Below are 17,074 nucleotides of genomic sequence, written 5' to 3' on the forward strand. Positions count from 1 at the left end.
TCATGTGTTTCGCAGACTTTCCCGAGTTTCATCTCTCTGCCATCGGAGTCACGTTTTCCCCTTTCTCCAGAAACGTGCTTATCGTAGTTAAAGGAGGGTCGAAGTGTGCGTAGAGTTACGCACACCTTCCGCCAACTTATCGCTCAGCTCGTTTTTTATAAATACAGAAAGTTGCGTGGAAAGTTGCTCAGCATGGGTTACGCACGCTTTTGTACTTACGCAACGTTTATAAATGAGGCCCCTGGACTGAGTACCGGGCACCACTGACAAGGCTGCCCATTTGCTCCTGGCTGCCCCTGGAGAAGGACTGCTTTGATCAATTCCACTGGCGATCACTGTAAATGGTTGTGTGTTGTAGGCAAGGTTATTAGAGTTAACTAAAACTAACTAGAAAATGAAAACTAGGTGTGAAAAAACTGAACTAAAAATCTAGGCTTTACAAAAAAGATAACTAACTTTAACTGTAGTGTGTGTTTACAAAACTGAAATAAACTAAACTTATAGAGAAAATGTCTTTAGTTTTAGTCTTTTTTCATTTCATACATAAGCCTAGTATTTTGGGTGGATATAAAATCTTTTTTTTTTCATCTGTGCCCCTGCGCAGAAGTAACCTGAAGTGTGCCAGATGGCTTGTTTCACAATATGAGCTTGTGAGATCAGGATGGTCTCACAAGGCTAACACAGAAGGGAAAAAAACGAACAAAAACTAATACTGAAACTAATAAAAACTAAACTAAAACTAAACATTTTCAACAAAAAAAAAAAAACCTGCTTTAAAAATAATTAAAAGTAAACGGAAAGTGAAAACAGAAAGTGAAAACGATATAAAAATAAAAATGATGAAAAACTATTATAACCTTGGTTGTGTTGCCTCTCACTCACACGTGTTGTGTGTAATTGCTGTGGCGAATAAGCAACCATCCAAAGTCCAGTAATTATTAAACATTCAGTACAATCAAAGAATAGTATAAAATCAAAACAAACTCACCATAAATATAAAGACAAATACAGCTAAAAATGGATGTGTTCAGATCGATAGATAGATAGATAGATAGATAGATAGATAGATAGATAACTAATGTTTGCTTGCTACTCATCTGCTTTCCTTTGGATGATTTGTCTGCAAAACAAAAAAAACGTTATATACAGTACTGTGCCACTATTTCCTGTTTAGGACAGTTCCTACAGATAGTATCTACTCACTTTGAAGACGAGCTACTTGTATGTCTCTTATTTTTCTGTCAAATCAACAGGCCTCATTCCACCTGATTCCACCTGTTTGTGTCATGTGACTGTGTCGCAGGTATATCTATGATGGTGCCTTGGTTGCTATTTAGTCTGATGAAAAGCGTTGCTCGAAACGTCACTCCCTTTTTGATTTTGGTACAATAAAATGCCGTAACTATGGAGCCCAGCAGTGTGCTAGACCGTTCTTTTTCATTTTGATATTTCTCCACTTCTTCATGCCCTGTCCTTTTCAAGTCCATACTGTAGGTAAAAAGCTATAAGCACTTGGATTTTGTTGCCAATTTCAATTTTTTTTCTTTTTTTTTTACAAAGATGCCAGTTTCTCCGCCATATGGATTGGATTTCTGAGCTTTTAACACCCTATAGGGAGACATGCATCAGACACGTGAATGAGCAATTTCAGACTGATGGGACTTGGGACTCAGGGGTGTGGTTATAGGTCCAGATGGTAAATTTGTTCCCCATGAGGAATGGCATAAGTGTACCAAGTTTCATATATTTTCATCCAACGGGGTGGAAATGCCAGCATTCTATGCTAAATTGCTTATTATAGCGCCACCTAGGGTAGAATCCTGGCGACTGTGTGGCCTAGTTATTACTCATGCCATGGTCTGTAGTTTAGGTCCTGTTATAGATTTATTCTAGTAATTAACAAAAGAGTAGTCGAGAATGCCAAGGTTTATCTGTACAAGTTCAAGCTGGTTACTTTTATTCCAAATAGTTAACAAGTTTGCAAAGTTGGGCTTTTAGAGAAAGGAAAATCCACCAAGAGCAAAAATTATCCTCAAAACAGAGCATTATAAACACTGTGGGTGTAGCCCATACATGCATGTTCAAAACTTCACTAACCAATTATCAGTGAGTAGGCTAGGTCTGAGGGTCAACAGCTGAAGTGAACACTTTTAAGGCCTGGGGATAGTGGGGTCAGGGCAATAAACAGGAGACAGCTGCATCACTGTATTTAATTTCATTTCGAACCTTTATTTATATTCGTAAAGCACTGAGGTTTCCCTCATTTACAGTGTTGACGAGTTCACACAGATAACAACATAACAAATACAATACACAGTAATAATAATAATAATAATAATAATAATAATAAAAAACAATTACATGTCGAAGTACAAATGCCAAGAGTCAAGGATTTAAAATATGTGACTGAAGGAAGTACCTCAAGCTTTAGTCTGTAGTATAACACACAGGATTTACAATGTAGATTTTGTCTGACAATGTCTTGAACAGAGAATATACTGTAATTTATCTATTACAATTTTTAGCATTTTTGGTCCAGGACCTCAAGACTTATTCAAGCATTTCCAGGAAAACTAAGAATATCATCAATTACAATAGTTCCTACGCTTACTAGCGTAGGACCCCTAATAACTGTGACGCAAGACAGTTATTCTTAAAACCAGCAACTGCAACTCAGCAACTGAGTGTGCTTCTTAATGAGAACATTGTTCTTAAAATGAAAATTCTAAGATTTACAGTATGAATACAAGATAATCATGCTTGCTAAGATTTGCATTGTCAGCAGCATACAGTTAATAATCCTTAGTTGTCCTCCCCTCCCCTCCCTGCCTGTGTTGTAGTAACCTGGAGCTGCCGTTTCACTGGACGATCGTGAAGCCCAACCTGCAACCCCTATTCTCTGGGAAGACCCCCGACCTGGCCTGCCTCCAGCCCCTCCTGACCCCCGACCTGTCCAGCATCCAGCACCACCTGGCCACAGACCTGGTGTTCAACATCAGCCCCCCCAGCGGCTGCCTGGCTCCCCTGCAGGACCACGACTTCCTGCTCAGCTACAGCCCTCAGGAGGTCAGGACACCAGCTATTACAACTACAGCACTGCTTTAATGGCTTCAGTCACGTTGAACGTAATAGCTCAATCTTTACATCCTAAATACACAGTCATACTTTTAATGATGGAAGGAGTATTTATGGTTATAGCCTGTGAGCTCCTCTGTCAAAATGAAGGTTGTTTTAGGTTTGAATTGAACAAGCATGTTGTTATTTCAGTTGAACGACTACCACAGCGTGTGTCACCTGGTTATGCAAGACATCCCAGATCTGCCCAGGGACCCCAATGAGGATGGGTAAACACTGGCCTTCCCTCCCTCCCTCTCTCCCTTTCTTTCTTCCTTCCTTCCATCCTCCCTCCTTCCCTTTCTCCCTTCCTTCCTTCCTTCCTTCCTTCCATCCTCCTTCCCTTCCTTCCTTCTTTGTTTGCTTGAGGTAATCTCTGATGATTGGATAAGTAAAAGGATATGCTACTCCACACAGCTGTCTCCAAACTGCCAATTATATTAACAGTTTCACAATAGATTGCTGATAAGCTTTTTGCATTAATGTTACGTTTGTCAATCATTTAAAAAATGTGTAATCGAGTTAATCACATTAATAGGCTTAATCACAAGGATTAATCACAAGTTTAAAATACTAGTATTTACTTGCATTTTTGGGGGAGATGAAACACCCAAATGAAATACTGTAGCCTACATGGTGTGAGAATAAAGAAATGCATGACAAAGTTACGTAGTAGTCTGACATTCAGATTCAGGGCCTGGAGCCAGGCTAAGTGGAGGAATTAAGAGTTGTTTTTACTTGGTGTAACTTGCTTCGGTGGAAAGATATCATCACTGCAATATGCACACAGGTTTAAAAAAAATCTAAACTTCCTTCTGGAAGCTTTTTGAAATGAAATTCACCATAGAGAGTAGAGTAGAGCCACTGCTCCTTTGCGTCGAAAGGAGCCAGTTAAAGTGGTTCGGGCATCTAGTGAGGATGCCACAGTCTCAGACTGGTCGAGAACAGCAGGGCACGAAGAAGGAGCAGGGTCTGGTCCTTCTGTGTGGGCTGGTCTCAGCGAGGCGACCTTGTCGATAAAAAATGTTAAAAAGTTGTCGCAGAGAGTAGGTGATGGCAGAAGGGGGGAAACATTGCAGGCATTAATAAGAGAGTTGAGGACATTAAATAAGACCTGGGGCTTATCGCTGGTGTTGGAGACCAGGGAGGAGATATATGCCGTTTTGGCAGCTTTTACAGAACTCTGGTAGTCAGACAGGCAGCCATGTAAAATGTCTTGGGAGAAAGGGAGTTTGTCCTTTTTCCATTTTCTCTCAGCGCGTCTGCATGCGCGTCATTTAGCCACGGCTCGGTGAGTGCTTTGGGGCGCTTTGTCTTAAAAGGAGCGACAGAGTCCAAAATCTCAACGCATGTGGAATTAAAAACAGACAAAATCTCATCAGAACTGAGGGTACAATTTTCTTTCAGTGTAGAGAGCACAGAGTCATTTGTGCAGACGGAAAATTGTGATGCGGTCAAGGGGCTAAGAGCGCGTCGGCGGCGTGCGGGGGCAGTGGGTCTATCTGCTGGGCAAGGAAACAATAATGAGAACAGCACAGGTAGATGGTCAGAAATGCATGTTGTTGCACAGATTTCATTGACGGAGACAGACAGGCCGTAAGATGACACTAGATCTAGAGTTGTTGATGTAATCAAGTTGAAATGGTTAAACTCACTTCTCACACTTGCACCATTAATAATAATAATAATAATAATAATAATAATAATAATCTTTATTTATAGAGCACATTTCAGACACAACGTGCCTCTCAATGCTTTACACAACATAGTAAATACAAAATGCAAATACAATAGACAACAGAAAAAACAAACAAACACAAACGTAAAATTCAGACATGAGAAAACAATGTAAAATAGGAATGACATTATGCTAACAAAATTTAAAAAACCTGCAAGAGTAAGCTTTTTGGTGGTGTTAATGAAATTTCAGTCTCACCAATGTGTTACCCATTTTTCTATACAGTATATTGTTGCAAACACTAACACAATTATACCATGGGTGTTCATTTATATTTTTAGAATGAATCTCTACATTGTAATATCATTTTTGTCATTCAATTTTTTACTGGGACAGTTATAGTGAATGACATTTTGAGCTCAATACTTTAGAGCTCAATAGCTCCCTTAATTTAAAATTTAACAGGTCCCTCATCCATTGACGTCCCCAGATCCCAGCCCCTACCACAATAGTTCCTCTATGTACTCTGGTATTGCAATTGGGCTAGGATCACCTAATAATAGTGACGAAAACATCCCTGTCAGAATTAGTAGGCCTACTAAATATGCAAGTGCCAGTATAAGGAAATATGCAAGTACTATTGTGAGTAACTTGGTTACAATACCTCTTCAACCTCCACACCTTGTTCGGACTACTGCAGTCACCACCCCAGTCCCTCCCCTTACGCCACTAAATTTCAAGAATCAAAAGGGCCTTGGATTAATCCATCTAAATAACAGAAGTCTACTTAAGAACTTTGACCATATAACTATTCTAGTTGAACAGACGACCCCAGATATTTTGGTTTTGGGTGAAACTTGGCTTGGTAAGAATATTGATAACTCAGATTTGGCTCTTTGTAATTATAATTTCTATAGAATGGATCGTATAGGCAAGGGTGGGGGAGTAGGAATTTATGTCAAGTCTAGTTTTCCAGTGACAATTTTAAATGCTGTCTCTCTTCCAAAGTGCTTTGAGTTTCTTGCTCTAAAGGTTCAACATGGTCCTGATTATATGACTGTGGTAGGAGTGTACCGTCCTCCATCAGCAGATTCAGATACTACTGCTACTTTAGTGAACATGCTTTCTGAATACTCTGCTGATGAATTGCTTGTAATGGGTGACCTAAATCTGAATTGGCTGAGTGATGCTTCTTTGCAGCTTAAAGACTTAATGTGTGGCCTAAACTTAAGCCAATTGATAGTTGCACCAACTAGACCAAACCTCAAAGATCACTCTAAGTCTACTCTGATAGACCTTATTTTTACTAATAAGGTCAACAAATATCCTTCTAGTGGTGTTTTTGAGCTAGGTGTGAGCGATCATCGTCCTATTGCTTGTTTAAGGGATGTGCATGTAAGGAAGTCAGGGTCTCGGGTGGTCTCAAAGAGGAATTTTAAAAACTTAAAAGCAGAGAGGTTTAAGGGTGACATGACTGACTGTGACTGGAGTCATGTCATGTCAGAGCCTGATGTTCAGGTAGCCTTGAACTCACTTATAGGCTCATTTAATACAGTTGTAAATAAACACGCTCCATTCAAGAGGGTTCTCATTATGGACAGAGTCACACCATGGTTTAGCCCTGAGTTATCTCGGTTGTTTGGGAATAGGAGCTCGGCATGGTCTTGTGCTAGGCGCTCTGGTGACTCTCGACACTGGCTTGCTTTTCATCAGATTAGGAACATGTGTACAAATGCTGTAAGAAAAGCAAAAACAGATTATTACCTTGATCTAGTTACTAATGCATATTCTAATCCTGCTAAATTCTGGAGTGCAGTAAATGGAAACAAAAACAAATCCTCTAATTCCCTCCCCACCCATATTGTAATCAACAACCGTGAGATCTCTGATAAGAATGACATATGTCAGTCATTTAACCAGCATTTTGCTGAGGCAGGACATCTTTTTGACAGAAATATAACTGGGTCTCTGTCAGCTGCTGCAACTGATAGTCAGGGTCAAATGTCGCCTCATCCTAATTTTTCTCTCATCCCATTTATACTTGATGAGGTTTATCATGCAGTAATAGCATTAGACAATAAGTGTTCCACTGGTGAAGATGACCTAGAGGCTTACTTCATCAAACTGGCTGCTCCAGTTATGGTCGAGCAGTTGACCTACATCTTTAATATCTCTGTTGCCTCTGGTAAGCTTCCTCTTGAGTGGAAATCGGCTAGCGTACTCCCACTACATAAGGGCGGTGAGAGAGTTAATTTAGATAACTATAGACCGATCTCTAGGCTGCCCTGTTTGGCAAAAGTATTGGAGTCACTAGTAAACAATCAGCTCAAACACTACTACGAGTACTACTTACACTACTACTTTCTTTCAAGTAACTCAGTGCTTAGTCCTCATCAGTCTGGTTTCAGAGCCCAGCATAGTACAACCTCTGCAATTACACTGGTTGTGAACGATATTAGCTCAGCCATGGATAATAAAAAGCATTGCCCAGCACTTTTCATAGGCCTTTCGAAGGCCTTCGATACAGTCGATCACTTCCTCCTACTGCATAGTCTGACTAGTATTGGTCTGGATGACAATGCCCTTAGCTGGTTTCATGACTATTTAACAACCAGGCGTCAGTGTGAGAGAGTTGGCCATGGTCTGAGTTTCTGTCCATAAGCAAGGGAGTTCCGCAGGGTTCGGTGCTGGGCCCTGTCCTCTTCACAATCTTCATAAACAATATTTTATCATCTTTGAATGGATGCCGTCAAGCGCATGTATATGCTGATGACACGGTTATCTATTGTATGGCGGATTCTGTGCAGTTAGCTACTGAAAACTTGCAGCTCTCTTTTATTGCTTTGCAAGATGCCCTATATCAACTAAAGGTTGTTCTAGATTCTAATAAAACTAAATTCATGATATTTTCCAGGGCATAAAATGTGGATTACAATAGTCTGCAGATAGCATCTCTAAATGGTACACAAATTAGCAGAGTCACTGAATATAAATATCTGGGCTTGTGGATAGATGAACAGTTAACGTATAAATCTCATATTGAGAAACTTGCTTCTAAGCTGCGCCAAAAGGTTGGCTTTCTGTACAGAAATCGCTCAAGATTCCCTTGATTCTGTCGGAAAAAAGTTGTTGAGTCAATATTTTTATCTGTTCTTGATTATGGAGATGTCATTTACCGTCACGCTTCAGCTACCACCCTGAAACCATTGGACTCTGTGTACCACTCTGCACTTAGATTTATTACTGGGGATGGGTATGACACACACCATTGTCTCCTTTACAGTAAGGTTGGCTGGCCATCCCTGGCAGCTCGGCGAGACTATCATTGGCTCTTGTTCATTTTCAAGGCGTTGACCGGCAAACAGCCACCGTATATAGCTGCCCTGTTGGACAGGAATGCTCCAGCCCATCAAACACGTTCTAGTGACTGGATCACACTTAAAAGTTCCACGGACTAGTACAGGATTTGGCAGGACAGCATTTACTTATGCAGCCCCAAAGTCCTGGAATGACATTCAGTCCAAGTTAGAGCTGGAAGTTCTTCCTTCCCTAAATGAATTTAAAAGCCTGATTTCATTTCTTTATGATACATGTTGTAACTGTTTTTAACTAAGTGCACTGTACATTGTTTTGTTGTTCTATTTTGCTGTACACTCAGCAGCTCTGCAAATGAGGTGGCCTCACCTCAGAGCTCACCTGAGTATAAATAAAGGTTTCAATCAAATTTAATACTTTGCAATACAAATATGTCTGGGTCAAAAGAAGGTAAGAGTTGAGTGATTTAATATTATATTTATACATATGTATCTTTTTATGTTAAATTGATGGCCTCGGGACACCATATTTACATGTCACATCTTTGACCCTTATACACGTTATACAGGTTATACGGTTATTTATACAGGTTATACAGGCTATTTATACAGGTTATACAGGGTATTTAATTTATACAGGTTATACAGGGTATGTATACATGTTATGCATACAGATTACAGTATATAGGTTATACTGCTTATTTATACAGGCTATACAGGTTATTCTGGTTATTTATACAGGTTATGCTGGTTATACAAATTATACAGGTTATGTATACAGGTTATACATCCTATTTATACAGATTATACTGGTTATTTATACAGGTTAAACAGATTATATTGGTTATTTATACTGGTTATTCTGGTTATTCAGTTTATTGTACAGGTTATTATACAGGTTATACTGGTTTAGTTTAGTTTATTTGATACCCAAAGGTAGATTTGCAACAAAGTGTGTGGTTTTGCAGGGGCCCTCAGACTCTGGACACAACCCTGAATGTGAACGATGTCATTGCCATGGAGATAGAGGTCAAGGGGTTGTCGGAGCCCTATCAGGTCCTGCTGGAGCCCTATGCCATCCACATCCCTGGAGAGCTCTGCATCAGCAAGGCCGCCCATAGGGGCTTCAAGGTACCCATAATCTCCTGTCTTTAAGAGCTAGACCCCACACACTCCTATCTTTAAGAGCTAGACCCCACACACTCCTGTCTGTAAGAACTAGACTGTCGCTCACAGGTCTGTGCATTGGATTCACATCATAGTCAATGAAGAAAAAGATGCAAAATGTATTTTCAGTTAAAAAGTACTCCAGTGCATAATGTACAAGTAACAAAAACATGATTTATAATACTGCAATTCAAACTGGTTTTAGGTACATTGTCATTTCCATCCTGATATTACTATGTGTATTAGATGTGGAATAACAGCAAATCCCTGATCCGCTTCCAATGGGAAAGGATAAGTGACTGCCACATAATGGAGGTAGCGCCCTCTAGTGGAGAGATAGGTATGTGCTACATTCTTGGGAACAATTCAGTGTTCTTCTAACAAAAGACATTTCAATAAGTGTTTAGCAGTTGGGGTGTGGTGTTGGAGGGCAGTTCTATAAGGGGTTCTTCCATTCTCTTTGCGGTGCAGAGATGAATGAGTGTTTGGACCTGGAGCTGGTTGTGAGTGGAGGTAGACCAGGCACGGTGGTGACCAGTCTGCAGTGTCACATTCAGCACCACCACAAGCCTGTGGCGCTGGCCGTAGAGGTCACCTTCAAGGTTAGAGCACAGATGCACCACATACAATAGTTCACACTAATCCATACATGACTGCAATCAGTTGTAGTTTTTGTTTATATTACAACCAATAGAAATGCTAACAACTTGAATGCATCCCCTAAAGTAAACCTCATTAAGGAGGATTATGGGACAATATTTGCTAATAAGTCAACGATATAAATAAATAAATAAATAAATAGACTGTGTACCATAGTTTGTTACAGAGTTAGATCTATAGTGTGTTATGATAAGAGGTGGTTGTGTGTCCCAGGGCCCCCAGCTGTCCCTGAGTGTCCCCAGCGTGGACCTGGGCCTGGTAAGGCTGGGGGATTCGGCCCGGTCCACGCTGCTCCTCACCAACACCAGCCAGCTACTGGCCCGCTGGACCTGCAGCCTGCCACACATAGACACACAGGTACACAGTATACCCTGTCATCTACCAACCACACAGGTACAACAATGTACCCTGTCATCTACCAGCCACACAGGCACAACAATATACCCTGTCATCTACCAACCACAAAGGTAAAACACAATATACTCTGTCATCTACCAACCACAAAGGTACAACAATATACCCTGTCATCTAACAGCCACACAGGCACAACAATATACCCTGTCATCTACCAGCCACACAGGCACAACACAATTTACCCTGTCATCTACCAACCACAAAGGTACAACACAATATACCCTGTCATCTACCAACCACAAAGGTACAACATAATATACCCTGTCATCTACCAACCACACAGGCACAACAATATACCCTGTCATCTATCTACCAGCCACAAAGGTACAACACAATATACCCTGTCATCTACAAGCCACACATGTACAACACAGTATACCCTGTCATCTACCAACCACACAGGTACAACAATGTACCCTGTCATCTACCAGCCACACAGGCACAACAATATACCCTGTCATCTACCAACCACAAAGGTACACACAATATACCCTGTCATCCACTGACTACACAGGTACACAATATACCCTGTAATCTACCAATCACAGAGGTACAACACAATATCATCTACCCAGGGGCGTTCCACAAAATTCTGGGCCCTATACATTAAAGTCCCAGTTAACCAAAATCAGAGATTTGCTTGAAAACACATTCTATGTGTTAGTGATGCATTGCTGATAACATGTAAAAATGGGATGAACCATGTGTAGTACTGAATTGTGAAGTTAGACCAGTTTTGTGTTTTTGACCAGTTTTGATTTCTGGATTTTCTGGGCGGGCTTAAAACAGTACCGGATGACGTAGAGCGGTGTTCTTAGCATATCCCCGCCCTAACACTATATAAAGCTAGAACGGATTTGAATCTTCGGTTCTCCTGCTCAATCTTGAGTCTAGAATTAGCTAGTTTTAACCAACAGTCTAGAATTAGCTAGTTTTTCTTAGTTAGCAATGCCTATGCATAAAACTAAACGAAAATGCATCCTTCCTGGATGCCAGCAGGAATGGGATGATAAGGTCTCCTTCTTTCACTCCCGAGTAAAGCTGAAATGAGAAGCAAATGGTTAGCATTTTTGAAGAGCCATGGTGTTACAGAGTCTGTCACCGCTAGCGCCCGCCTCTGCAGCAAACATTTCACTCCCGAAAGCTTCTGCAATTATAATATGAGGCTTTTGGGTTTCACGGACTCACGACTGGTCCTGGTGAATTCGGCGGAGCCAACCATCGCCCTCCCCGGCCTCCATTCTCCTCCTGTCGCATCAACCTTTGGTGCCGACACCGCTGCCTTGTGTGCTTATAGCTAATTAACGTTATAACGTTAGCTAGGTAACGTAAGCAATAGGAAAATACACTGCTACGTTAATCTACAAAATGTGTCTTGACATTTATGTGGTAATGTCAGCTATGATGAATTATATGTAATCTTAGGAGGAATTATAGCTAACATTAGCTATGTAGCTTGTTGCAGATGGGAGTGTGTATATAACCTTAGTCTAGGTAACATAGCTAGCAGCACCGACCAGGCGACCACCCACCAAATAACGTTACGGATGATATATTATGACTATAAGCGTTAACTATACAGAAACTGCCTGCCATATTTGTGGCACCTGATGTGCGTATGGGTTCACCGGTAATGGTAACAGTATATTTCTCCAGCGGGAGACCGGGAGGCGGGAGCGAGGGGGATGGTTAGGTAGACCAGCTGCAGCTGGAGAAAGACGCACCCTCTCCCAGTGAAGCGGTGCTCGGCGGCTACTGGCTGAACATTCCAGTTCTGTTGGATATGTTGCGGGAAAGTTGAAGCCGAGTGCTCGTTATTCTCACACATAACACAAAAAGGTACATTTTAAACAACTTTTTCCATTGATCCCAAGGGACGACAGGATCGCCTGGGAGGGATAGGAATGGGTCCGGAGGTGGCAGGGAGAAAATAGGGACAGACTCATACATTCCTCGTTGCCTGTTTTTGTATTTTGCATCTAAGGGCAGTAACACTGGCGCGTTGGTATAGAGTAGCTACAGTTTTACCTGTGAAGTTTGTCAGGAGTTTGGTTAGGAGGAAGCATCTGTGCGTTTGACTCATTAGACAAGTGGAATTTCAACTCCTCTGTTTTCACAAAGCTGTGCCTTCCTACCACAAAAGAGACGGCGTGCCAGTGTGACAATATGCAGACCAGAGAACGGTACTATTTGACAGGTTCTTCCCTCCACACCCCCTCCCCACGCAATTGGGTGTGGCTTCGGTGCCTTCAGCAGACACGCCCCCACAGTCTCAGACCAGAGAATGCTGCTGATTTTTAACCGATTTTGAAGCCTTATTTTATATACTTAGCGACATTTTTAATCACTCAGATTTGGCTGGGTGGTTAATGACATGTTTTCCTGTGGTGTGTGAAGCTCATAACAAAAATTTGAACTTGGTTAACCTGGACTTTAACAATCTCTGCCCCCCCCTCCCCAAGGGCCCCCTCCCTACTGGGGCCCTGGGTAGTCAGTATACCTTGTCATCTATGAACCGCACAGCCACAGTAACGAACTCCAAATTTAAGTATGCGGTTGTTAGAGGTCATTGACCCCAATTCCAGAGACCTTTGGCTGCACTACCGGCCGGGAAGCCATCAGATAAAATAAAAAGTATGATATACGTGGATTTCAAGTTCAGGAATTACATGGTTTATGCTTACCAAGCTCTGAAGTGGTCCTGTAAACACCATAGGTCCTTTCGCCTCTGCATTTCGAAACAACATTAATTTGTAAACAGTACTAATTTCACCAAAGATACAACAGCCATTCCTTCACGCTGTAAACCTCCGCGAAATTCATCCGAATCCGAATTTCGCAGAGGTTTACAGCGTGTGCCCATAGCTAGCAACGAGCCAGGGTGCGCGCGCCGACGTTATTGACACAGAACTCTGTACTGCACAAAACAGAAATATTTTAACCTGTACTCTCAGGTACATGCCAGGGAAGCCAGGAATAGGGCTAAACATGAAATTCAGTGTCCTTATCCATTAATGTGAAAGAGGAGTCTATTAAAACCTTGAATGACACTTTGATCCTTCTCGCGTGAAAAATAACAGCACTATTTCTACTGATAACTGTTGGCATGTGTGTGTCCTGTTCTGTGTGTGTCCTGTTATGTGTGTGTGTGTGTGTGTCCTGTCCTGTGTGTGTGCGTGTGTGTGTCCTGTCCTGTGTGTCTGTGCGCTCGCGCGTGTGTATGTGTGTCCTGTCCTGTGTGTGTGTGTGTCTGTGCATGCGTGTGTGCGCGTCTGTGTGTCCTGTTCTGTGTGTGTGTGTACTGTATGTGTGTGTGCGTGTGTGTGTCCTGTCCTGTATGTGTGTGTGTGTGTGTGTGTGTGTGTGTGTGTGTGTGTGTGCACATGCGTATGTGTGCATGCGTGCGTGTGTGTGTCCTGTCCTGTGTGTGTGTGTGTCCTGTCCTGTCTGTGTGTCCTGTGTGTGTGTGTGCGTGTGTGTGTGTGTGTGTGTGTGTGTTTGTAGATCAGCATGGAGCCGAGCAGTGGTGTGCTGGGGCCCCTGGCATCTTGCAGTGTGGAGATGCTGCTCAGACCGGAGGCCTGCCAGCACTTTGAGACAGTCCTGGATCTGGCTGTGGAGAACGGCTCTGGCTGGTAAGCAGGACATCTCTCTGACTCATACTGTCTGACAAATACAGTACATGGTCAGAAACTACATGGTACATGTATTAGGGCTGCTCGATTATGGCAAAAATCATAATCACGATTATTTTGATTGATATTGAGATCACGATTATTTAACACGATTATTCATTGCATTTTTTTTTTAAATCAAAAGTTTTAACATTTTCTTAACATATCAAATTATACATTGACTTTAATAACAATTAATTTATAAAATGTTGACTGGCTTTTCTTTTTAACAATGTTCTTTTGATTAGATACATTTCTCCCATGGGAGACAAATTGTGAACCTTGACCTTGATAAATAAATAAAAGTGTCAAAACTGATAAATAAAGAAGCTTCAAAGCCCCGCCACCACCACAGAAGAAGACTACCTCGGAAAAATAATTTCACTATGACAGAACGCGTCTAAATAAGTTATTTAATGGTAGCGCCGAGGCTTCAAAACCCAGCATTTGTTAAAATAGACCCTTTTGCTTAGGTAAGTGAAGTTTCATGTTTATCTGACCTCTCCTAAATAGGCCGACACCGATTTATTTTGACGGCAAAGTGAATGGACCGGCAAAGGACTGTTGTCTGGCATGAGCGAGCGGAATGCCACAACGGGACTGAGAAGGGCTACTTTGAGGGGCAGCTACGACTGCGTAGCAAATTTTACACACCGTGTCAACTTGGTCCAAATCTGTCTTTGCGAACCCATAGTGTTTCCGCACCACTGACGTGGTTTTAGCTCTCGTCCACCAGCGGCTCTCTTTCTGCTGCCATAATCTTCTTGTCCTGTTTTGTTCGAGAGGAGCATGCGTGCGCCTCGCTTGACAACTCGTCTCGCTCTGAACTAAAGTGTTTGTTTTGGGGCTTTGGGGGGTGGAGGAGGGGTCAAGCACAGTATAGCTCTGCAGTGTAGGGTGCACTTGATTTGTGCAAAATCTTTTTATGGCGATTATTTTGTTTTAATGATCGTTGACAGCCCAGATCTTGATCTAGATTAAAATCCGATTAATCGAGCAGCCCTAACATGTATATCTACGATACATAGAACTGTATCATATATATACATATACAATAAATACTAATTATTGTATATATTTAAGAACTATTAAATTAGTGAGATATTTAAGAACTATTAAATTAGTGAGATATTTAAGAACTATTCAATGAGATATTTAAGAACCATTTAATGATGTTAGGGTTTTGGTGGAGGACACGATTGGGATGAAAGCCTGTAAGCACGTTTATTGAGATCCGGGGAGGGGCAGGCAGTATCATGGTCAGTAAAACAGGCGTGGGTCAGGTGGGGACATGGTAGTCGTACAGGCGAGGGTCAGGCAGGAGCGGGGTAATCGTACAGGCGTGGGTCAGGCAGGAGCGTGGTAGTTGTACAGGCGAGGGTCAGGCAGGAGTGTGGTAGTCGTGCAGGCGAGGGTCGGGCAGGAGCGGGGTTGTCGTACAGGTGAGGATCAGGCAGGAGCGGGGTAATCGTACAGGCGTGGGTCAGGCAGGAGCGTGGTAGTTGTACAGGCGAGGGTCAAGCAGGAGTGTGGTAGTCGTGCAGGCGAGGGTCGGGCAGGAGCGGGGTTGTCGTACAGGTGAGGGTCAGGCAAGATCAGGATGCTAAGAAGACAGGGAGAACAAGGTAAGGCAAGGTTTAGAAATCTAGGCTACAGGAAGGCTGGAGTCACTAATTACCAACTAGGTGAGTAAACGATCTGGCACTGAGGGCTGTGTGGACCGGCTTCTTATCCTGCTGGTAGTTGGCTGATCAAAACCAGGTACGTTGAGGTGTGGAGGAGAGGCAATCAAGCTGATGCGTGGCAGGTGTGTGTCGGTGGCGTGTCCGGCTTGTGACCGCAGACGTGCCCGCAGTTCCGGCTGCAGGCTCTGGGAGGTGCTGGGGGAAACCGAGTCCGGCACTGGAGAGACGGGGACAGGCTTGGGTAATACAGAGTCAGAACCGAAGCTCGGGCGGTCAGGGGCAGGGGGCTGAGGAGGTGGACAAGGCTGACGCGGTGGCGCCGTGACAAATGAGATATTTTAGAATTATTTAATGAGATATTTAAGAACCATTTAATGAGTTATTTAAGGACTATTTAATGAGATATTAAAGAACCATTTAATGAGATATTTTTGAACTATTTAATGAGATCTTATAGAACTTTAGTGCCTTTACTGTACAGCACTTTGGGTTGTTTTTAAGTGTGCTTTATAAATAAAGGTTGAGTTGAGAACTATTTAATGAGATATTTAAGAACAATTTAATGAGATATTTAAGAACTATTTAATGATATTTAAGAACAATTTAATTAGATATTTAATAACCATTTAATGAGATATTTTAGAACTATTTAATTAGTTATTTAATAACTATTTAATGAGATTTTTGAATTATTTAATCAGATATTTTTTAACTATTAATGAGATATCGCCTCCATTTCTTTATGACGCTTTACAATAGAGTCCTGTTGGAACTGATGAAATACAATCTGTTTTTGTATTTGTTCTAAATATGCTTTATACCATTATCGTAATGATTCCTTCAACAGTTATTGTGTCATCATCATGAAAGCTGCTCAGTACTGTAGGTGGAAAGACAAAATGATGCAGGCGTCACCTCTGTCTCCATCCCCATGCAGCCAGCTGTCGGTGCAGGCGGAGGTGCAGTCCCCCCAGGTGTGCCTGCTCAGTTGTGCACTGGTCTTCTCAGAGCTGTACATGGGGGTCCCTGCCAAGGGGACGGTCACCATGTTCAACCAGACCCTGCTGCCCACTCTCTTTACCTGGTCACAGGTCAGTTACTGTATGTCAACACAGACAGTTACACCTAGTTGAAGGGTGGCCAGTCCATTTTGCGTGTATATGGCAAATTTCATACAAGGATGTTATCCTGTAAGTGAGTTGTGTCTCATTCCGTTTCCTTCAGAGAGCTGAGATCACAGATGTAGTATTATGTCTCCGTACACTACCATGACAAATACATAATAGCTCTTAAAAAAACGTTTTAAAAGGATTGTCTTGCTTACCAAGCTCTGAAGTCGTCCTGTAAACACCATAGGTCCTTTCGCCT

The 17,074-nt window shown here is 42.0% G+C and overlaps 1 protein-coding gene across 1 annotated transcript in view; it reads left to right on the forward strand.

The window, feature by feature from the left end:
• The window catches only part of dlec1 (DLEC1 cilia and flagella associated protein), a gene marked incomplete at both ends in the record, with an annotated part of 65,446 nt that overhangs the window by 17,567 nt on the left and 30,805 nt on the right, over nucleotides 1-17,074 (forward strand). The window contains 8 exons of the mRNA XM_084453473.1: nucleotides 2,841-3,066; nucleotides 3,268-3,344; nucleotides 9,075-9,237; nucleotides 9,520-9,613; nucleotides 9,745-9,875; nucleotides 10,147-10,290; nucleotides 13,852-13,982; nucleotides 16,644-16,797. Of these exons, the coding sequence (XP_084309599.1) occupies nucleotides 2,841-3,066; nucleotides 3,268-3,344; nucleotides 9,075-9,237; nucleotides 9,520-9,613; nucleotides 9,745-9,875; nucleotides 10,147-10,290; nucleotides 13,852-13,982; nucleotides 16,644-16,797 (1,120 nt within the window). The remainder of the gene's footprint in view (nucleotides 1-2,840; nucleotides 3,067-3,267; nucleotides 3,345-9,074; nucleotides 9,238-9,519; nucleotides 9,614-9,744; nucleotides 9,876-10,146; nucleotides 10,291-13,851; nucleotides 13,983-16,643; nucleotides 16,798-17,074) is intronic.

Source organism: Borostomias antarcticus (genome assembly GCF_949987555.1).
Source record: "Borostomias antarcticus genome assembly, chromosome: 2".
NCBI lineage: Eukaryota > Metazoa > Chordata > Actinopteri > Stomiiformes > Stomiidae > Borostomias > Borostomias antarcticus.